A 23,651-nucleotide genomic window follows, 5' to 3' on the forward strand; every position below is an offset into this window, starting at 1 on the left:
CAGAGGGGATAATGCTTTCTTTCTTCCTTCACTGAATCATTAACTTCCTGTGCCCACCATAGAGTTCTGATTTTTCTATCCTTGTAGACAACCTTACCACATGCCTCTCATGGTTGGATTCCTGTTCTCAAACTCTTTCATTTTTTATTGAATAATGATTGTGTATTTTAGTCTACAGTTCCCATGTGAGAACTGCTCAACTTTTATTCACTTTAAAACTTTCTTACATGTTCTTCTTTTCAATATCAGATTTAGTTTTATCCTGCTCAAGACTAAATGGTGATCACTTCCAATTTCAAATCCTCTGTACACTCCAGTGTCCTGCACCAGGAAGAAAACATCACTATCAACAATAACATAGTCAATGAGACTTTTCTTATTCCTTGCCTCTTCTTTTCATGTGAATTTTTGCACATTTTCATGTTAGAACATTGTGTTATTAATGTTCTGCTCAGGACATGGACAAACAGTTCATGTCCTGAGCAGAAATCCAACAGATATTTGCCATTATTATTAGCTTTGCTTTTTTTCTCCAAATTTTCCCAGAATATTTTTGTATGTGTGACAATCATTTCCTACTCTATTTAGATCCCCAACAAGGACCAACTGTTCATTTTTCATTGTCAGTTGCTTTCTCTAAAACCTCAAATTCCCCCCGCTTCTACCTTAGTAGAACTATGTTGGACCATAGGCACAAATGTCTCATTACATTCTGTATTTATTGCTCAGAAAGATCTTACCAGTTTTTGTCTTTTTTTTTTTGTTTCAATCACCCCTATTATATCGATCTAGTACTTATCCAATTCCTCAGCTAGCTCCATTTTTTTGCCATTCAGGCTTCTTATGTCCACAGTACTAATCTTGAACTCTGTTGAGTTGGAGTGGGTTTTAGGATTTGTTCCAGTAGCTGACTTTTCGCTGTTCGCCCTGGTTCCCTGGCAAAAACCATCAACTGGGTGATGCCCCAGCCAGCATGAAATGCTGTCATGTTTGTACCATCATTTTATATTATGATTTAAGCCAATAAGAATACAGTTTGTTTGTCTAAATCCCAAATTGTGAGCCTATCCTCGTTTGTTCAGTATCCAGATAGATACCTAACAGGGTGCACTACAAGAAGGTGTGGAGTGGACATTAGGTCAGAAGCCCCAGTCGGTTCTCAGCATTCCTTTAATGGCTGTGTGGAGGTTGTGCACCTGTGATGATGATTTATGATTTTAATGGAGCAAGGACAACACAGTTACATGGTTTTAATATTTTTTGGAGGTTGTAGCCATTGGCAAAGTGTTAAGGTCAGATTCCATAGTTAGGACACTCTTATCCAAAATGATTAATGTTTGCCCTGTTATGTAGGTTTTTTTATAATCCCACATTGTTGGGAAGTGATGGGTGACTTCTGGTGAATCTACCTGTATGTGTAGGTTTTCTGTAAACGGAGAACCCCAATGGATCCACCAGCTGGCATGTAATCAGAGTATCCAGGAATGGGAGAGTTGTTGTTGTTTACCTTTTCCAAGGTAAACTGTATTCTGAGATGTTGATTGTTTCGATGTGTTAAGAAATTCTGGCATGTATCCAGGCCATGTGGCCAAATGCAGAACACATCATCCACATAGTGTAGCCAAACAGTGGGTTTATATGGGGCAGAGTTTAAGGCATTTACTTCAAAGGTCTTCATAAAGAAGTTGGCCTGGATTGAAGATTGTGGAGAATCCATGGCAGTCCTTTCTGTTTGTAGAATTTTTCTTGCCAAACAAAATAGCCTGAGTTCATGGTGAACTGAAATAGGACTGAGATATCAGGAGGAAATATGGCTTGGATAAGGTCTAAGGCAGTAGTTCTCAATCTTTTTTGGTTCTAATAATAAATTTAGTTTAATCCTTTATCCAAGTGTAAGCAAACAAAGTTTGTGCCTGAAGTATCTTCAGGACTGAAGCATCTCGTAGTAAAGTTGGACCAAGCTGTCATCACTTCTTGTCTCAGTATCTCTCATAATGCAAAGCAAATCTCCTTGCAGACATGTATAATGCTATGCATTAAGGGAAAGGCCACTACCCAGACCGGTTTCGAATCTTTATTGAGGTCTCGTCAGTGGGAGGCAGATCCAGAAGTGGTGATACTAAGGCAGAAGCAATGGAGAGGTCATATTTACTTATACGAGCTGCCAAAAGGTGTACCACCTTATTATTAAATTACTCTGGATTTAGAGAAAGATGTTGGAATTTAATAATAAGGTGGTACACCTTTTGGCAACTCGTATTAGTAAAATATAACCTCTCCATTGCTTCTGCCTTAGTATCACCACTTCTGGATCTGCCTCCCACTGACGAGACCTCAATAAAGGTGGAAACCGGTCTAGGTAGTGTCCCTTCCCTTAATGCATAGCATTATACATATCTGCAAGGGTATGTGCTTTGCATTATGGGAGATACTGAGACAAGGAGTGATGAGAGCTTGGTCCACCTTTACTACAAGTTGCCTCAGTCCTGAAGATACTTCAGGCGCAAACTTTGTTTGCTTACACTTGGATAAAGGATTAAATTTATTATAATCTAACCAAGTGGAAAATAAACTTCAAACTTTTTTGATTCATGCCCAACTTCAAAGAATTTGATGCACCCCTCTAGTATAATATTCAACCAAGTTCTGAAAAAGCATAATATAAATATGTACTTCAAATAAAAAAAAGAACATAGGTAAAACTGCTTTTAATTTGACTTTCTTCAATGAATATGAATTTTATATTATATATTATTACTATTACTATTATTACGGGCAACTCCAGGGAGTCATTAGACTCATCGAGGGAGGCCCCAAATCATATTCATCACAACTATTTGACATTCATACAGTATCTATCATACCTCGCCTTAAACTCATTCACTGTCACAGCATCCACCACAGACTCAGGGAGCGCATTCCACTCATTCACTACTCTAAAAGTAAAGAACCCAGCTCTAACACCTAACTAACCACACTTTTGCCCAGTTTCCATGGATGTCCCCTAGTCCTCCCACAACCAGCCCTGTTCTCAAAAATATCTTCTGAATTAATTTTATAGAAACCCTTCAGTAATTTGAATGTCTCAATCATATCTCCCCTCCTCCGCCTATCAACCAATTTTTGCAACCCACAAATCCTCAACCTGTTCTCATACGGTTCATTCCACAGACCTGCTATCATCTTGGTCACTCGCCTCTGGATCCTCTCCACCTCCTCCCTATCAAGAAGAAGAAACCTAGGTGACCAAATCTGAGCACAGTAGTCTAGATGGGGTCTTATCAAGGCTCGATAGAGAGGAACAATAACCTGCTTGTCAACGTATTCTACAGCAACCAAGTGATTTGATGAGCTGTTTTGGTCACTTTTGCAATGTGTCTCCTAAATTTCAATTCCTTATCTACCAACACTCCTAAATCTCGTGCCTCATCAATTTCCTGGAGCAGGGTTCCACCAATGCAGTAAACTGCCGCCAATCTTTTCACCCCAAAATGCATAACCTTACATTTTGCCACATTAAACTGACATCCATTCTCCTTAGCCCAGACCTCCAATCTATCCAAATCATCCTGCAAAATTTTGATGTCATCTGCATTCACTATTGCCCTACCCAACTTTGCATCATCCGCAAACAAATGAACTGTTCCTCTCAGATCATTTCCTATATCATTTATGAACAAATTAAACAGCAGTGGTCCAAGAACAGATCCTTGTGGCACACCACTAGTCACAGGCCGTCTTGTGGACTCTACTCCTGAGTAAACCACTCTCTGATATCTCTCTGTCAACCACCCTCCTATCCATCTCACCAACCCTATGTCCATTCCCATATGCTGCAATTTACTGATTAGAATTCCATGTGGAATCCTGTCAAAGGCCTTGGCAAGGTCCAGTAGATTCACCGTAAACCCATTACCCTTATCCAGTTCAGCCGTCACTGTGTTATAATACGTGAGCAAGTTACTGAGGCATGACCTACCCTTCACAAAACCATGCTGTCCACGATACAGTATCCCATTTTCTTCTATCCAATCTTGTATTTTCCTCTTGACTATTTTCTCTAAGACCTTGACAATGATTCCTGATATGCTAATCGGTCGGTAATTTACAACAGCAGTCTTGGAACCACCTTTATGCAGTGGAACTATTTTCCCCTCTTTCCACCCGCTCGGGACTAACCCAGAGCTGAGACTCAAATTAAACAAAATGGTCAAGGGTACTTACAATTCTTTAGCTGCTTCTCGTACAACACGAGCTGGTATACCATCCAATCCCACAGATGTATTGACATTGAGGTTATGCAATAGACTACTCACCTCCACTTCATTAACCACAATTCCCGTATAATCTACTGGGTTATTCGTTTTTGCAATGTCACCACCTGGATGATATACTTTTGCAAAGTGCTCACTCAGTAACTCAACTATCTCAACTGATTCAGGTACCTCCCTACCATCGGCATTCTTTAAAATCAATCTGCCATGTACATTTTTCCTTTTACTTGCTACATATCTAAAAAACTGTTTAGGATTCTCTTTAGCCTGCATGGCCAATGTTCTTTCGTAATCCTTTTTTGCTTTTCTTACCACATTCGTCACCCTTCTGGCCTGCGCTTTATACTGTTCATGTGCCTGCCGGTCACCCTTCTCCTTAAATTCCCTCCATAGTTGTTTCTTTTTTTGCAACTCAAGCTTAATGGTGTTATTCATCCATTTAACCCCTACTTGATTTATTATTCGGACTCTAGGTATACAGTCAGCCATTGCTTCATGCAAGCACTTCTTAACTACCTCCCATTCACTATCAACTTCTAGTCCTTGCAGTTGTACATGCCATGGCACTGAACCAATCAAACTCCTAAGCTTGTCATACTTTCCAGCCAGATAATTCCACATGTACCCTGTCTTAATTGAAAATTCTACACCTTTAGCCACCTCCAAAGTTAAGACCCTATGATCACTCTCACCGATTGGTGGCAATGTGGTCATATTTGTTACAGCCAAATCCTCAGATGTAATTACTAGGTCAAGCACTCTCTGACCCCTAGTATTTTCCATTACATGCTGTCGCAGATAGTTATCCCTTAATAACCGCATAAAATCCAGTTCCTTCCTCCCATGTGTCCACTCCTCACTCCAATCAATGCGACCATAGTTAAAATCTCCCATAATAATCACCCTCCTTCCACCCATTTCTTCTATTTGCTTGTGCATGCTGTCACCACCATCTTTTCCATCACCTGGTCTATAGCAGCACCCAATTGTATATTTAGTTCTGCTAGCCACAATCTCACACCAAATGGCCTCAAATATGCTCTTTTCTCTATCCTGCAATTCAACTTCTATTCTCCTTGGCTGGAGCTCATCAGCTATCATCAACAATACTCCTCCCCCCCCCATTTTATTCTCTCTGTCATTCCTGAACACACTATACCCATCACATTCAATCCCACTAGTTATATCATCTACAGTCAGCCATGTTTCACTAATACCTATAACCTGTGGTCTGGAAGTGCCAACCATGGCCAAAAACTCTTCCTTCTTGTTCCTAATACTCCTAGTATTAGTGTACATGAATTTAAGACCCCCATTAGCCCCAACCCTACCTTGATGCCTTATATTAACTATCCCACTCAGATTTGTTGTCCTTATTTGCTCTGGCATGTTATATTCATTCTTACTTTCAACTGCCTCCATAAGGACTGTATCTCTACTCCCCCCCCCTAACAAATCTAGTTTCCCTGAATTTGCACATCCACTACATTCAGCAACACTTTCTCAAGTCTTCTTACACCGTAACCATTCAAATGCAAGCCATCCATCTTATATAGATCCTTTCGCCCATCAAACTCACTCCACACATCCACAAATTCCACGCCACTCGTCATACATAACCCACGCATAAAGTCATTTGCAATTATAGCCCTCCTTTTAAACATTTCACTGTCATACCGTGGCAAAAGACTAATCATTCTAACTCTCTCACTCTTTTCTTTTGCTACCTCAAACAATTCATTCAGGTCTTCTATCATTTCCATTTTATCTCCTTTCAAATCATTCGTACCTGCCACAACAATCATTTCTTTCACCCTTTCCTTTTGCTCTCTAATAGACGCAGTTATGTCCTTTATGGTCGCACCAGGTTGGTATGATTTTGTCAAATCCTCTACTAACACACCTCGTACTAACGAGTCTCCGTACAGCACTCTATCCTTCATTTTGTTCATGTTCACATTCATACGTCTATTTTTCCTGTCATACCTTTTATTATTGGTTGGTTCATTCAGTCTACTTTTGTTCATGCACTCTAGCTGCTGTTTTGCTCTTTCTATTGCATTATTCAACAACGCGATCTCACTCAATGTATCTATCTCATCTTTTTTGTTCTCTGAGAAACCATTTATACTATCATTCACACTCTCACAATTTTCATGTACAACCTTGCCGTTTCTTGTCATATCCCTATTTCCTTCATTCTGAAGGTTGACAAAAATATCACACTCACGATCCGAAATACACTTTAATTCCGCATTCTCCCTACATTTTCTACACACATTCAATCCTTTATTATCATCTAACCACACTCCGACCGCACTCCGTAAAGCGTACATTTCACAGCTAGTACACTGACTCATTTCTTTTATGCTACCGTTCTTTGATAACGATGGCGAACCTTCATTACTGGCCGCCATTTTCCTTCGCACAGGTGCCATACTTATCTGTAACGTGTTTTGTCAAATTATACGTTATAACACACCAAAAATAGACTCACTAAAATACGCAAGGCAAACAATTCAAAACTACACAATATTAAGTAATTGTATCGATAACTGAAAATGATACTTATCTTATCTGGAGCTTGCACGAACACTACTCATTACGAATTCATCTAGCGGCGACTTCCCGACATAGATTATGTTATAAAACACTTTAGTACACTGACCACGCTAATAAAGCTCCAATAATATACCAAAATTAAACACTTAAGTCCATTAAATTGAATCCAAAACACCAATAAATCAACAAAAAACACAAATCTCTCAAGTGCTCTCCGATAGCACGTCCGTTCACCATTATAAACATAAATCAAACTCAACTCGGAAAATAAAATCCAAGTTAACGTGATCCTTGAGCTTGATGTCTGTTGCAAAGAGTTTGTATTTGAGGTACCAATTTAGTCAATTTTAATCTGAAATCCCCATGGTTTGTGATAATCCAGAAGATTTCTTTTTTTCAGTAACATGTCATTTACACCACTAAAGCCACATTCATCTAAATATGATGACGGGAAGGGCAACAGTAATTTTCATACAAAACTAGTTGAATTTGAGTATTTTATTTCTGTCTTGTCACAAAGCCATGCCATTGTTCCTTTTTATGTTGAATAAAGTTCTAATAGACTCAACATTTTGCATTTCTGAGAATTCTTGATACCGCATGGCCATAACAATTAGGTCCACTAGCATTGGATGAGTTATCCAAGATGGAAAATAAATTTATTTTAAATCAGAATACCTGTCATTTAAATCATAGGCCATTTTCCTCAGGTGATCAACAATAACAAGTACAGCAGCATCAGTTACCTCACACTTATTTAGCCAATAAAATTGATCAAATTTTTTTGGCTGAAACGTTCTTTTGACATAATTGCAGAAATGCAATGAAGCCAAATCTTAGCCTTTGCATCAACAAGGGTCTTATTCGCCCCTTGCAGTTGCATATTTAACATATTCAGCTTTTCAAAGATATCTGTCAAATAACTCACAAATGCTTAGCCATCAACTGTTTGTAAGAGTTTCATTTCAAATTTGTCATTCAAAAACTCATTAAGAATATCAAATAGTTCCATGAATCTTCTCAAGCAGTTCCCCTGTGACAGCCACCTTGCTTTGTTATGAAGCAGTAGTCTTGCATGGTCAGCAGTTTTATCCTCGCAAAATTGTTTTAAGGATGCTCACAATTGGCATTAGCTTTGATAGTGTTGATACATTTTATAACTGAATTCAATATCTCATTTAGAACGGGTGAAAGTTTTTTGGAAACTAAATTTTCTCTGTGAATAACACAATGCACAAGCAACATTTCAAGATTGCCATCCTTCATTAATTTTAAAAAGCCATGTTTTGTGCCCATCATAACAGGAGCACCATCTGTATGTAGCACAAGATGTAATATTTTTCATTGATATTTCAGCTTCATCTAAATAATTTTTGAGTTTATTGTATATATATCATTGGCAGTAGTGTTGGTTTTCAATGCTTCACAGAACATCTCTTCAGTAAATTCACCATTGTCGATATATCTTACATACAGCCTCACTGTCTCTTACATTTGATTCATCCATCTGTATTGAGAATTTCCTTGATCTCAACTTTTCAATAAGTTGTGTTTCCACATCTTTAGCCATCTCATTTATTCTTTTGCTAACAGTGTTATTGCTCAGTGGCATTACTTTGACATCTTTGTCATCTTTCTTCAGAACTGTTTTGAGAAAAGTTGATATCGCTGGTTTAATTAAATCCTTCCTTATAGTATGATTTTTTTTTCTGATTTAGCTGTGAGCAGAGAAATTTAATAACTACCTTCAAGAGTATGATTTTGGGTAGCAGTTCGTACAGAGAACAATGAATCTATTGTTGATCTTTTCTCAAACTTCTCCTTTAGAGACTTAAATTGGTTCAAATCATAGTTCACATAAGCACTATGTTTTGCCATCTATGTTTAAAATTTGCCTTGAAATGTGCTTCAAGGCAACCTTTTTTCATTGATTCTTGGTCAAACAGTGTTTGCACAATAGACAAAATGGCAACCATTCATGCTGAGGAGCGAGTATGAAACCGAACTTCAAATACTTATCTGAATCCTGACAAACTTTTTTCTTGCTTGCATTACTCATTTTATGTATGGGGTTAGCAACTGAAAGGGGCAAAAAAAAAAGTTTATGAAGTATACTGTATGCATTTGTGGATTATACAAGGAAATTATGGTACATAACATGTATTTATACTACTACAAACACATTTTATAAATTTAGGGACACAAAAACACACGTTGAAAAGATTAAAAATCCAACATTATCATAGTGTATCCATTCAGTGGCAGATTACCCATTAAGGCAATGAGGCACGTGCTTTGGGGCCTCAAGCTTTTTTTGGGAGGGGGGGGGAGCCAAGACATTTTCCTATAGTGTTTTAAAATAGATTAATGTTTTCAGTAAACATCATAAAAATCTTGATTATTTTAAGCGAAATTTACTAATGATTAATAAAATAACACTTGATATTTCGGCCCCTGTATCGAGGTCATCATCAGGATACATGCATGTAAGGAACCAAGCTACATGCTCTAGCCCTCTATACAGGTAGACTAAATCTATGTAGTTAATTAATCCTTTTTCCTAGCCTGACCTCTAGCGATAAAAAAAAATTAATTAAAAATAATAATAAAAATACAACTACAATAAACTGCTAAAGTCCTCGTGTATTGATATTCCTCTGGATTTGTACAGTTCTGATTGTTATAAATATGATTTCCTTCAGTTGCTGTTGAATGTTACAAACACTTCACCAGGTTGTCTTCTTGTAGTGGGATTTTTTTTTGGCTTGTTTAGTTTGTTATACATGTTATAGATGGGTCCTCCACATTCTTGGAATGGTTAGGCCATCATTTTTGTTGAGATTTGGGTTATGTTTGAGCATTTCAAATGACTTTAAATTTCCTCTCAAACCAAGTTTTGGTGTGGTGTAGGGACTTGGTTATTTTTCCAATCAATTCTGTGGTATGTTTGCAGTGCGTGGTCAGAAAGGCCGGTTTTTCCAAAATAGAGGTATTCATAGTGTTATTTTATTAATAATTAATAAAATAATCTTTTCAACACGTGTGTTTTCGTGTCCCTAAATTTATAAATATGAATGCTGATCACCGTGTAACCTTAAAAGAAACATATAAATAAAAAAGTTAAAATAAAGTAAAATTTTAAGTCTACCATCACAAGCAGAGAAAAAGAAACAAAGAAATATCAGAGATTATGATTGTTTTCAGCTGTCAAACGAACCTAATACAATTGTGGCTAAGTGTTCATTTTATTTAAATTGATAGTAGTGCAACTTTTGGTTAACCAGAAAACTAACATGTAAAAATGTTACATAAAAATGTCTGCTAACATGAAAAACATTGATAATATATATAAAAAAATTAAACAACCTTGCCTTGTTGTTTCTACAACTAAAACTACACAAAGTTAAATTGACACTGTTTACTTTTTAGAAGTGACAGGTGCTACGATTTAACTTTAACACACGTTGCCAAGTATTTGAGTATTTATACTAGTGTTGGCAGCTTTTTTTTTTTTTTTTTTAAAAAAAGTCGGTTTCAACATTGATAATTCATTACTGACAGTGATGATTTCTTGATTATATCTATGATGAAATGACGAATGCAACTTCATTTTCTAATTGTGCCCCCCTCCCCCAATATTCAAATTGTCCCCCTGTGGGGCTTATGTCCCATGTTGGGAAACACTGGTCTAAGGTATCTTTGAGTGGAACATTCATGAATAAGGAGGAGACATCAAAACTGACCATTATGTCAGTGTGTTGTAGAAAGATTTTCTTACTGACTTTAAAGTGGGCTAAGTTTCTTATGTGTGAAGGTGTGTTGCCAGTATATTGGGTGAATCAGTGCCATCCACAATTGGATGTAATGGCACACTTTGTTTATGGATTTTTGGTAGTCAGTATATCTGGAACAGGGGTTGTCTAGAGTTATAGGGTTTGTAACTTTCACAGGCCAAGTGGTAACCTTTTAAGGAACCTATGGAGTGTTCTGATTTGTGTGCTAGTGGGATCATATTCTATAGGGAGGTAGGTAGACCGATCTAAAAGTAAAGAGGCAAGCTTACCTGTGTAGTCTGTTTGGTTTAGGATCACAGTGGCATTTCCCTTATCTGCTTTAGTAATTATTATTTTCTTTTGATTTTCATTTCTTGCAGAGCTTTGAATTCTTCCTTTGGTGGTTTGGTGTGGGTAAGAACACTGACTGCATCTAGTCTGATATTGTTGGCAATATGTTGGGAGGGCTGTGGATACCTCGTTCTACCTGTATCATTTTTTCTATGGGGGATCTTTTTCAGTGCTATGGCAAAGTTCTTTGCCACACTCGAGTGTGCTGATTGCTTTAGGATAAGGGATGACATGTTTATTATCGTGTTGAGAGGTAGTTGAGGTTTGGAAGCTGCATTCTTTTTTAAACTTTCAAATTCTTTAATGTGCTGACTTCATAATCTTTGAAATTATTTTTCTGCTGAAGTGTTCAAGATGTCAGAAAGGATCATCCAAAGGTTGACATTCAATGTGGCAGTCTGCTTCCGTAGAAGAGCGAAGCTAGTGCGTCTATAAATGCCGAGAGCCTTCGGTGATGTAAATCGGTGTTTTAGTTTTACACAGTTGATTTTGCACAGCCGCTTTGGTCTTGCTAACCATGTATTGGACACCCACCACAAAATATGCTGGAAGAAGGCCACTTTATTACACCACTGCAAGTATGAAAGATTATTACTTGAATCAGTCTCAGCTCTGAAAAACTTCTCAAACCTCAACAAATTTGGATGCATGAGACTGCTCCAAATTTGGGAAGCACGCATTCTAAGATCATCAGCCCAATAGCCAAAACAATCCAATTTAGCTCATTAGGTGGCACCTCTTAAGGACTCTGTGACCAACTTTAGTTGCCCTTCTTCAGCCTCATTTGCTTAGTGTGAGTGCCTGCATGCACATATCACTGTTTTGTGATCCCTGAAGATGACAATGCAACATGACGAAATATAGGAAGGTACTGATTAAAGTTTTTAATTGATGTTCTGGGATTATCATACATTCTTTTCATCCCTATGGACTTTTCCCTGTAATGAGATTCAAATTATACCATGTCAGAAGCACTGCCCTTATTGCCAATTTTATTCAACAGCTTTAGTACCTTTTCATTCCTTCATCTGTTGCAGAGGCAGTGTTGAGCTCAATGTTGCATGCACCAGGTTGATAGCTATTAGTGAAATGGATAGTCATTAGTTGAACAACTGCTTCTGAATCTACCACTTGCATACCCTCCACATTCAGAAGAGTTATTCTTTTGCACTCACTTTCTTTTGGGCTGTATTTAGCTTGTAGAGAAGAGCCAGTTTTTTTGTACTCACACTTTCTGTACAATAGTTGTAACTCTTCTAGTGTGATGGAACGATTATGGCACAGAAAAATAAACACAATTTTAATAGTTCCTATATTGTGTCACAGAGACATCACCAGAGATAAAATATTAATAGTAACACACACAAAGCAAGAAGTGGAGGACATTTGACTAGAGGCCTGAAGTCTTATGAGGGGCACCCTCTTTGTGCAGTTGGGCAGGAGACCTAAGAATTAAAGTTTCTCAAATTTTGGAAAGTTTAACACAACCATCTTTATTTAGATGACCATGTTTTAAATGTGCAGTTTTCTAAAAAAAAAAAAAAAAAAAAAAGCTTGCTCCACCCTTACTATGAGTTGCTTCGGTTTGCACTACCAAATGGGTCAGGTACTGCACTATCCAGGTATTTGCTTACACTTGGAATTGCCGAACTTTATATAGTTTCTATATTCGGCATGAAACTCTTTGAGTTTCTTATTCGGCTAAGAAACAATATGGGATGTAATATCCCTTAACTTAAATAAGTTCATGTCGCCAAATTGAAACCTTTGGCTCTTCATATAATTAGTAATTTATTAGGACACCTTCTTGGCAATTCCCATAGAAGGGAGATGTAAGTTCTGTTCGCTACAAACTTGGTATTAACTAGGTCTACCTACTCACTGATGAGACCTCAATAAAGGTTGAAATGGGTCTGGGTAGTGACCTATTCTCATAATGTAGAACAGTAATACAGCTCCTAGGAGCTAAGTTCACATTATGGGTAAATACCAAGAATAGTGATCAGAGCTTGCTCCACCCTTACTATGAGTTGCCTCAGCTTGCACTACCAAATGGGTCAGCTGCTGCACTATCCAGGTATTTGCTTACGCTTGGAATCACCGAACTTTATATACTTTCTATATTCGGCTAAGAAACAATATGGGATGTAATATCCCTTAAATAAGTTCATGTTGCCGAATTGAAGCCTTTGGCTCTTCATATAATTAGTAATTTTTTATATATATATATATAAATCTCCCACACAAGAAATTTGAATAATTTCTTCAAGAACAAAAAACTGTTTTGTCAAGTAAAATTAGCACAAATAAGTTAAAAATGAAATTGGTCCTCCAAGGTAAGGCAATATTTAAGTGAAGAAACTATACAAGATCTTTATTTTCTCAAGGCATTAATATTGTATTGTACAATAAAAAGAGAAAATAAAAATAATTTCTATATATTTAGTCTATTCAATATAACTAAGATCCAGTTACCCAGTATAGAACAAGGAACTGCGTTTCTTGTTACAGGCAACTGAGACACAGCTATGAACATGAGATAATCTGATTAAGCGTTCTCTTCACATGAGAGATTATCACATCATCTAAATGACATAACGGCCAAATTGCACTTCTTATCCATGTTCTTTCAACAGATGTCTGAAATGTATCCAGATTTAGCTGAATGTCTATAGACATCCTAGCCATTTGGGATGTTAAATCTTCTCAGGTACATATATAATTAATGTCTATTAAGCAGCATTGCAGAAGATGATCCATGGTTTGTGTTTCACCACATGAGCAGCTGTCATTGTCTGTGTAGCCCCCATCTGGCTATATTCTGCTTTGATCTGCTCATTCTGGAATGAAGCCTATTTAGTGCCTTCCACCTTTGCCAGTCTAGATGTAAGTGGATGGAAGAGATTCGTTTAAGTGCAGAGCCTCTGGAGATTGTTCTTGCCACATTGTTGACCTTGTAGCTTTTATGGAATTAACTAGCAGTTCCATTAAGAGAATAAAAGTTTTCTTTGATCTTAGCCTCATATGTACTGCAACATGTCCATACAAAGGATACTGTTCGTCATTTAGTTGTTTCTGCTCATATGGACTCTGTGTGGTCCTTCTGATGTGTGGAGGAGCAATACCAGACAGCGAGTATAGATGGTCAAATTTTGTAGGCTTAAGGCAGTCAGTAATGTGCCGACATGTTTCATTAAGAACTTTATCAATAATTTTGACATGTGATGATCTTTCCCAAACAGAGCTAGCATACTCGGCTGTCGAAAAGCAGAGTGCCAGTGCAGAGGTGCACAGTACTTGTGGACTTGCACCCCACTGAGATGATGTTAATCGGTGCAGAATATTATTACATGTCGAGTTTTAGCTGCTGCTTCTCTATGTGTCGCTTATAATTTAAGGTCCTATCTAGTGTACCACCTAGGTAAGTTGGATTTAGATAATTGACCAGTTTCACACCATTCCATTCTATATTCAACTCTCTCTTGCCTCCCTATGAAAAAGTTATTGAGATGGAAAAGACATTTGGATTTTACTGGGATTTGGTTTCAGTTGGTTTTCCGTATAGTAAACTGTAAGGGTTTCTAGTTCTTGTGTGACTGCTTCTCAATATCATCGAAGGATTTTGCTTGATAAGCTATTGCCCGGTCATCTGCATATAAGGTTCTTGACCGTGGGTTTATAGGTTGGTCATTAGTATATATATATTGAAGAGGAGGGGAGATTGCACACTTCCCTGAGGTACATCATTTTTCTGGATACGCCATCTGCTCTTTTTTCCTTGAAAATCAACAAAGAATCTCCTGCTGAACAGCAGCGACCTAAATATCTCCACTAACTGATAGCTGTTTGCCATGCTGTAAATTTTGACTATAAGTTTTCTAAGATTTAGTGTGTCATATGCTGCTGTCAAATCTATAAATATAGCTTCTGTTGCTAACCCCCCTTCGAAGCCATCCTCACTAAACTGCGTTAAGTTTAATACTTGTCCAGTGCATGATCTTGACTGTTAATAACTGTATCCAGTACTTGAAACAAACTGAGGGTAGAGCGATTAGTTGATAGCAGGCACTAATCACCTTTCTTTGGAATTGTTGTATGTTGGCTTGTTTCTGTTGTAGGGTGGATGCAAGCTGAGTATATTATAGTGTATATTTGATACAGGTGTTACTTTGGAAAAGTTTTTGAGCACAGTTGTGGGATACCATCGAAAACCAAAAGCCTGTTTTTGTATCCAGGTTCTTCAAGATTTTTTGTGATTTCTACCAGAAATAAAAGTTACAAGAGGTATGCAATTCAGTGTAATTCAATTATAGGTAAAGAAGACGATTTGTCCATTTATGCAGAAGTTGGATGAGAAGAATGTTGCCATGAGAGATCAACTTCAGCTTTAGGTGATCATGGTAGGAGTACAGATAGAAGTTGCACCTAATAGTTTTTGTGAAGAATCAGAAGACATAACACCTGTGCCAATGGTGTTATGTCTTCTACATTTGGCCCTTTCAAAGTCAGACATCCCTTAATAGTAGTTATTCAAGTGTTTTTGTGGGCTTTGGTTTATCTGTAGAATAAAACATAGTCCAACCATTGAAAATGTTTCAGTGGGAACCATCTATCCAATGGTTCCCATTGGGTAGATGGTTCTTGACATCAGTGAACTAAGTTCACTGATGTCAAGTTTTAATGTGATTGAGAAGATACAGAATTGTATGAGGTGCTCAACACATTTGCACTTGAGGACTTCCAGGGATGTATGAGGAAAAACCCTGGGATCACTGTATATATATGTGCCCAGCAGAACTACTTCAAAAAGGGGGGGGTGGAAACTAGGAGTTAGGATGTGTGTGTGTGTGTTATTTGTTTATTTTTTTTTTTTAAGATCAAATTTCTCGAACTTCTGGGTAGCACCTTGTATTGTACAGACCAACATTAGTCTAAGTTGTAAGTCAGCACATAGAATTGAAGAAAATATATTGTGGTTTGATATAAAATCTGGTTTAAGACAAGATTGCACTCTATCTCCAATCTTTTTCATCACTTGTTCTGATCATATTATAATAGAGTTAATAATGAAACTTAATATCAGAATTGGATATATCAAAATAGCTTTTTGCTTTATGCAGATGTACTGAGTAAATCCAGCGCGAGTCTCCAGGATTCTTTAAATAAATTGAGTAACAGCTTGAAAATTAGGAATAAAAAAAAAATTAAAAAAAAAGACTAAAACTATGAAAATGAGTAGGAACATGGAAAACTTCAGTTGTATGGAGAACCTAGAGAGAGAGAGAGAGAGAGAGAGAACAAATACAAGATTTCTACTACTCAGGGCACAGGTTTTAGTGATGTTAAATTATAATTAATACCCACCATATCTGGTATGGTGGAGAGCCAGTTGAATAATTTTTCATGGAATATAAGACAAATTAGCCAAAATACTAAACTAGCAGTATGTATACAAGGTATGGCAACTCAGAATTGGCCTCACACTGTTGTGCATGTGGTGGATCCAGACTGTTATGGATCCACCACATGCACATTGAATGTTATTGAATATAATAGCATATTGAATGTTAGGATATAATTGCCTTGAGTTATATCAAAACAATCAGTCCAGTAGTTGACAAGCTGTGGCACTTTGCACATGTTTGTTGCTTTGACAGAGCTTAGTGAACAGAATTAACATCAAGTTTTGTACAAATTAGACAAAATTGCAAGTGAAGGGCTAGACATTCTGAGAATGTGAGACAACAGAACTGGCCAACTACAAACTTACTTGAACAGGTGAAAATAGTGCAGCGATTAGTTCAGTCCAACAAACAGTTGTGTGTACAATTAATGATAGAATAGTTAATTCATTCATTCATTTCATTTTAGAAATTATGGACTTTACAACCGTGTTATAAATAACTAAAAGAAAGGAAAAGGATAGAATAGTTAAATTTAGACAGTGAGGAAGGTTTTGACAATTTGAGAAATAAGAAAAATTTCTGCAAAATGGTTCCATGAATTCTGAATGAAGATCAAAAGCATTTGTGGCTTCATGCTTGTTCTGATTTTTCTTCACAATTGGTTATTACTGGTGATAAAACTTTGTGCTTTCAGTGCAACCTTCAAAAAAAATGCCAAAGCATGTAATGGAAAACATTCATGATACAGCATCATCACTGTAAACCAGCACCTAAGCCTAAATACTCATTTTTCAATGGAAAACAACTTTGAGACCAAAAACAGAAATGCCACATTCGTGGTTCAAGGGAAATTTTTTCAATAGTAAGGGCATAGTTCACATCAAATTAATTTAAACAAGCACAAATAGTGAATCACCATTGCAATTTAGAAGCACTGTCAAACTGCTCATCAGAAGAAACCTGAACTTTTGGCCAAACAGGTGGATTATCCATCACAACAATGCCCCTACACATGATGCAATAACTGGCTAAAAAATCAATCACAAAATTGCATAATCCTTCATATTCACAAGACTTGGCCCATTGTGACTTTCAGTTTTTCTCAAAACTGAAGAATGCCTTGAAAGGATCTAGATTTTCTGACATTCAGTATCATGTGATAACAGTAGTAAAAAGCAATCAGAAGACAAGTTTCAGAAATATATTGAACAATGGCAGAATCATTCAACTAAGTGCATTATGCAAAATGGGATTACTTCAAAGATGATGGTAACCACTAGTTTATAGGTAAGCAAATATAGTTGTGTGCATTCTGGGAATTTCACACATTGTGCTAGACACTGATCAAACCAGTTTTAACTAGTGGATCTGAGAGTTAGATAACAAATAATACAGTTGATCAAAGAGATAGGAAAGTTCTTATGCAAACTACTGGCATTAATTGCAGAACCATTTTTAAAATGACTGTTAGAGCAGATCTAAACTAAATTAGTGTAGATTGGAAGGGGAAAGATTAGCAAAATTAGTATTGGTTGCCAAATGGCAGAAAAAGACTCATAGGAAGAACAAGAACTAGGTAGATGTGCCAATGGAGACAATTATAAGATTTGATATAGGAATGGAGGTGATTAATTTGGAGAAAAATTGTTTGCTGGATATTAATAATGTAAACTTTATCATGTACTATCAAAATATCCTCTACATTCCTTCTTTTGAGGGTACATGTTAGGAAATTGATGAATGTATAGCCTATATGTAAGTTAGCAGGATTGAAGGAGATTGCAGATGGTGAATATAAAATTATTGCCAGAACATGTTTGCTTTCTTTTTTTCTCTTTGTAAAAGTAATTTAAAGTAATACTTCTCACTACTAACTGCAACAACTTTGAAATGAAAATCAGAAAGCAAAAGTCTAAAGTACATAGGAACATGGAAAGAAATCACCTACATTCTCACTTTAGTACCTTAATAAGTAAGCCGTTACAGCTAATTAGGTTGTTTTGGTAAAGATTGAAAAATTTCATATCAAACAGATAGTAGAGTAAGTGAAACCAGCCAAAATGTTAAATTAGCAGTATAAATTTGCCAGCCTTACTTGGTTGAGTGGTTAGAGTATCAGCTCTAATCAACAGGTTTGCATCTTGCAATAGGTATGAATGTTTGTTGGAATGTCTTTGGGTTGGAGATTAATTTCAACGTCCAGTATAAGACCACCACCCTACCTGATTTAAGACACTTGAAGTGGCTTGAAAAAAATTCACATTTTGGTCTTTGGAGCAGAGTTTCTAGACTGTGAAAAATTAATTTAAAGAAGTAGGAAAAAATTCATAACCCATTCATACATGTGTACTGTGAATGGGCTAATAAAGTTTTACAAAAACCTTTCTTGGGCGGTGGCCACATTTTAAAAAAAAAAAAATGTAAAAGTCTGTTTTCAAACAAGTTTTAACTTATACCTGAGAGAGGTTAAAAATAAAACAGTTGATTGAAGACTAGAGAGTGCACACGACAGTTCTGAAGCAATTTTTGTTTACTAAATTTTCATCAGTGGCAGAAGCATATCAAAAACTAGATATTACAAATGAGCTTGTGATTATTAGTATTTGTTAACGTGTGTAAAGAATAATTTGAGGTGGTATTGTCACTTAAATAGAATGTGAGAGGAAAGGTACAAAACAGTGTTAAATGCCAAGAAAAGACCCAGGGGAAGCCATAGTAATAACATAGACTGAACCCTGTAGAACCACTGTTAAATCAGCCTAGGATAGATATCAAGAATTTGATAACTAGTTTCTCCTTTTGTTTCTGAGAAGTGTTTTTGCTACAAGGATAGTGGTGAAATATCAGCAGACTAATAAGTTTATAGATTGTGTCCTTAAAGTGTGATAATCATATTATGCATTTATAAAAAATTAACAAAAAGGATTAGTGAATGAAGTAGTTGAAGGAAGTAGTGAGTGTGTTAATGGTGAATGAATTTAAGTATGATAGGCATATGAGCATGACTGGCTTTCCAGTGATGTCCTTGATGTCATAGAGGGTTTCTATTTAATGATAAAAATTGAGGATATTTATAAACACTCACTTTATCAGCTTTGGTTTTATAGTATTTAATAAGTTTGCATATAGTTGAAAAATTAGTTTTGCTATTGATTAAAATTAAAGCTTCTTTAATTTCATTTGAATGAAGCATCACCAGTTTTCTGTTTGAAATAGTTTAAGATTTGTAAATGTTGGAAAACATTGATAGTTCATACAATTATTCATTTTTTTTTTTTTAGATACTAGTATTTTGTCATCGCCAAGTCCACCACTTGGTAAGTTTTTTTTACTTTTCCTCATTTTTCCTAAAAATTTTCAGTTTCATATTATGGTTCTCATTTAACCAGCTACCTGTTATTTAGGAATATAACATTGTCTTAAATTTAGCATTAGTTAATTTCTTTTTACAAAAATGAAAAGAAATATTTTACTACCATGTTATAAAATTGTAATACTTTATCAAAAAAAAAATAGCAAGGCTTATTGGAGGTATTCTACTTTCCAACCAAAGGCTAATTTAGTATTGTTATTATCATTACTATGTGACACCTCGGAGTCCCAAGACTCATCGAGGGAGGGCACCTACGCTACAACTCTGTCTCCACCAATTACTATGAACTGCAACTACCATCATCATTACACCAATGCCATCTACCATCCACCACCGCTACTATTTTCAGACACTCGCAAACATCCATGCCTATGGCAGGATTCAAACCCTGAACCTTTTGGGTGGAGAGCAGCTATGCTAACCACCTGGCCAACCAGGCTGGCAATTTAGATCTGACTAGTATAAAAATTTTAATTTATAATAAAAGAGTAATTAAAATGACAAAGTATTCAGAACCAAAGCATGTAAGAAAAAGGTTGTGAGAATGAATCTCAGTTATGTGAATGTAAATATGTACAGTAGCTGAAAATGGAGCATGAATAAAATGGTAAACAAAGATGATGATGAATAACATGGACTATAGATTTTGACAGATTTGTATATATTGTATTTGGGAATTTTAGGATAGTGTAGGATTTAGACAAGTTGCTTTGGGAAAAAGGCATGATTTTGGGCTGTGTTGAATAGCATAATCTGTTAATTATGGTATTCTTGTTACCATAAAAAAAATTAATAGTCTCTTTAAGTACCTTTAGACTAAAATCCACAACTGAATGGATTTGAATAAACTTCTTAAATTTGACTAACCAGATCTGACCATTGTATTAGTACTAAGGTATACTGCAAACCTACCAACATTGAAAACTGACATTTCTTCTCTTGTCATCCTTATTGTATCAAAAGGTTGGTTATTTTAATAATATGGTTCATTAATGCTTACAAATACTCATCTTCAATCACTGCTCTAAAACAAATCGCACACACAACTGAAATATCTCCTGTTCTCACCAATACCTGGAATTAATAGATTGTTATTCACGCAACCCGAATGTCTTCTTCCCTAAGCAACTTAACAAGGTTTTACACTATCTACAAAACCATCAAGCACCTCTTCAGATATTCTGATTACAGAATTATCTTCAAGTAACTTAAAATTTAATAAATTGGTTTGTTTGCAAGCTTACATGCCAATCAGGATGAAATACCTGCTATTTGCTCTTTAAAGTCTTGTTTATTGGAACATTAACAAGACTGTAATATCTCCATACTTGAATTCCACCAGCAAAAAGAAACACAGATAAAAACACACCAGTGATATTACAAATCTGACTGCTGAATCATATAGTTAATCATATATAGAATAAAAGTTACCGTATTGATTTCCAAGTAAACAAAACTAAATTACATTGTTCTGAATCGCTGATAAGAAATGACAAGATTAGATGCAGACTGCATCTAATCTAGTCCATTTGCCAAAAAAAAAAAAAAAAAAACTCTCCATTAATCTGAAACCAGCCAAACTGCTCTTAATACATAATTTTAAACCATGTCTGTGATTTCCACGATAACCATATCGTGGAAATCACGATATGGTTATCATGGAAATATTGACTGTTATGGTTAACACTGTTAACCATAACAGTCACATTGCTGGCCCTATTTATATATATTTTACTAGTTTTTGTTCTTTAATTTTTAATCTCTGTCCATAATCCATTTGATTCCTTGTCTTTGTTCTCCAGTTTTATTCATGTTTCTTTTTCAGCTATGGAACATAACATGTTTACATTCATGTAATTGAGCTTCATTCTCAACACCTTTGTTATACATTTCTGTTCAATCCAGTTCAGGTTCGAAAGCCTTGTCATCCCTACCTTCTGGTCTACATGACCTGGTGACCCTTTAAAGATAAATCAAAACATTTTACTTTAGTGATATCTAAATTAGTGCTTAGTTAGAAAGAGTAGAGTTGCTCCATCACCAAATAAGGCTTGCTATTTTTTAACACTGTTTTAAATTAAGAGTGATGGAGAAATAAGTTTACAGAAAATTTCTTTTGTAAAGTTTGTATAAAAGACAGAAATCTGTAGTTAAGTTCTTTTGAAACTGTTTAATTACAATATGTTGATATCAGAAAAATTGAAGGTGTAAATCTTGTAAATAACATCAGAGATGATATAATATAATTCAAGCACTGATGATCACAAAAAAGGAATGCGTAGCTTTACCATTCAACATTAAATACAAAAATAATTTTTGAATAGCAGTATTAAGAAATTGGAGGAATTTCTGTAGTCTTTACAGAAGCTAGCTGACAAAGGAAAACTTGTTCCTTTTTGGAGATGCACGACAGCAGAATAGGACACGAATACCAGACATATAAAAATGTTTTGAAAAAATTTGGAGCAAAGATCAACAAGTACCTGCTGGATTCCTATTCGGGTCCTGGATTAGTCTTCACTGATATACTGTTAAACAAATCTACAAATTCATATGTAGAAACATAGCAGATTAAAAAAAAAAAAAAAAACTCATTGACTGTTTCCTTTTTCTAAGATCACTATTAACAATAATCTTTGAATATATTGAAAAGAAAAATACATAAAGTTTAACAGATTGAAAATCCAGGAGCCTTTAAAAATTGAATGGTTGTCTTAAGTATAAAGATTATTCATAAAAAAAAGTGGCTGACTGAAAGAAATATTGTTATCATTTATACAGGTGCTCCATGATGTCAAAAGACTCACTATCCATTAGCACAGTATCTATCATACATCTTAAACTTATTGCTGTTGGAGTGCTCAAAAATCACTTCTGGCAATCCATTCCATTCATGTCCTCATACCCTTACTAACCACACTCATAACTTCTTTAAAGTTCTCTTGTTTTTCCTCTACTCCACATATATTAAAAAATTTCTTTTGTGTCAATCTTATAGAATCCCTTTAGTAACTTATTAAAAATATAAGTTTCTGTCATGTCCCATCCCCCTTTGTCTGTTAACCACACCTTCACTCTATCCTCATAGGGAACAACATCCCATCGTCTAAATCCTCTCCACCACCTCCCAGTCCCCATAGAAATCCAGATGGCCAAATCTGTGTGCAGAAGTCAACATGTGGCCGAATCATATTCTTATAGATAAGGATAAATAACCTTTCTATTTTTACATTGTCAATGTGTTCAACATCCTCTGAGCTATTTTGCAACACTTGCAATATGTCCTCTGAATTGCAAATCTCTATCCATCATCACTCCCAGATTCCTGGCTTCAACTTCCTCTAATCTAGTACGATCAATATGATATGAAGTATGTAATCCTCTCATCCCAAAGTGCATTACATTACATTTTACCACATTAAATTGAATAGCCTCGATCCAAATTGAGTTTGGATTTCAGGCTACATTACAAGTGGTTGATGTATATAGTGCTCTTGTAAAATTGGTGATTTTTATTATTTTTTTTTCCCCTTAGAAAATTAGTATTTTATAGGGTCAAAGCTGTATAACTGAGAGGAGACCTCCACATAGCCTTTAAAGGAATGCGGAGAACCGACCAGGGCTTCTGACCTAATGTCCAATCCTCACCTTCTCGTGGTGCACCCTGTTGGGTATCTACTTGGATACTGAATGAACGAGGATGGGCTGGCAATTTGGGATTTAGCCGACCAAATTGTATTCTTATTGGTTAAACCAAAGTTAAAAATGATGGTACAACATGACAAAATTTCATGCCGGCTGGGGCGTCGCCCGGTTAAACAAGGCCCCTGTTGTTTTCGCCAGGGAACCAGGGTGAACAGCGAAAAGTCAGCTACTGGAACAAATCTGAAAACAAACCCCAACTCAACATCAC

The 23,651-nt window shown here is 36.0% G+C and overlaps 1 protein-coding gene across 1 annotated transcript in view; it reads left to right on the forward strand.

Moving 5' to 3' along the window:
* The window catches only part of LOC150101268 (SMAD family member 3-like), a 330,032-nt gene that overhangs the window by 206,124 nt on the left and 100,257 nt on the right, over nucleotides 1-23,651 (forward strand). The window contains exon 5 of the mRNA XM_090400197.1: nucleotides 19,647-19,682. Within this exon, the coding sequence (XP_090256323.1) occupies nucleotides 19,647-19,682 (36 nt within the window). The remainder of the gene's footprint in view (nucleotides 1-19,646; nucleotides 19,683-23,651) is intronic.

Source organism: Typopeltis vanoorti, chromosome 11 (assembly GCF_054136105.1).
Source record: "Typopeltis vanoorti isolate ZY-2024b chromosome 11, IOZ_Tvanoo_1.0, whole genome shotgun sequence".
Taxonomy (NCBI): domain Eukaryota; kingdom Metazoa; phylum Arthropoda; class Arachnida; order Uropygi; family Thelyphonidae; genus Typopeltis; species Typopeltis vanoorti.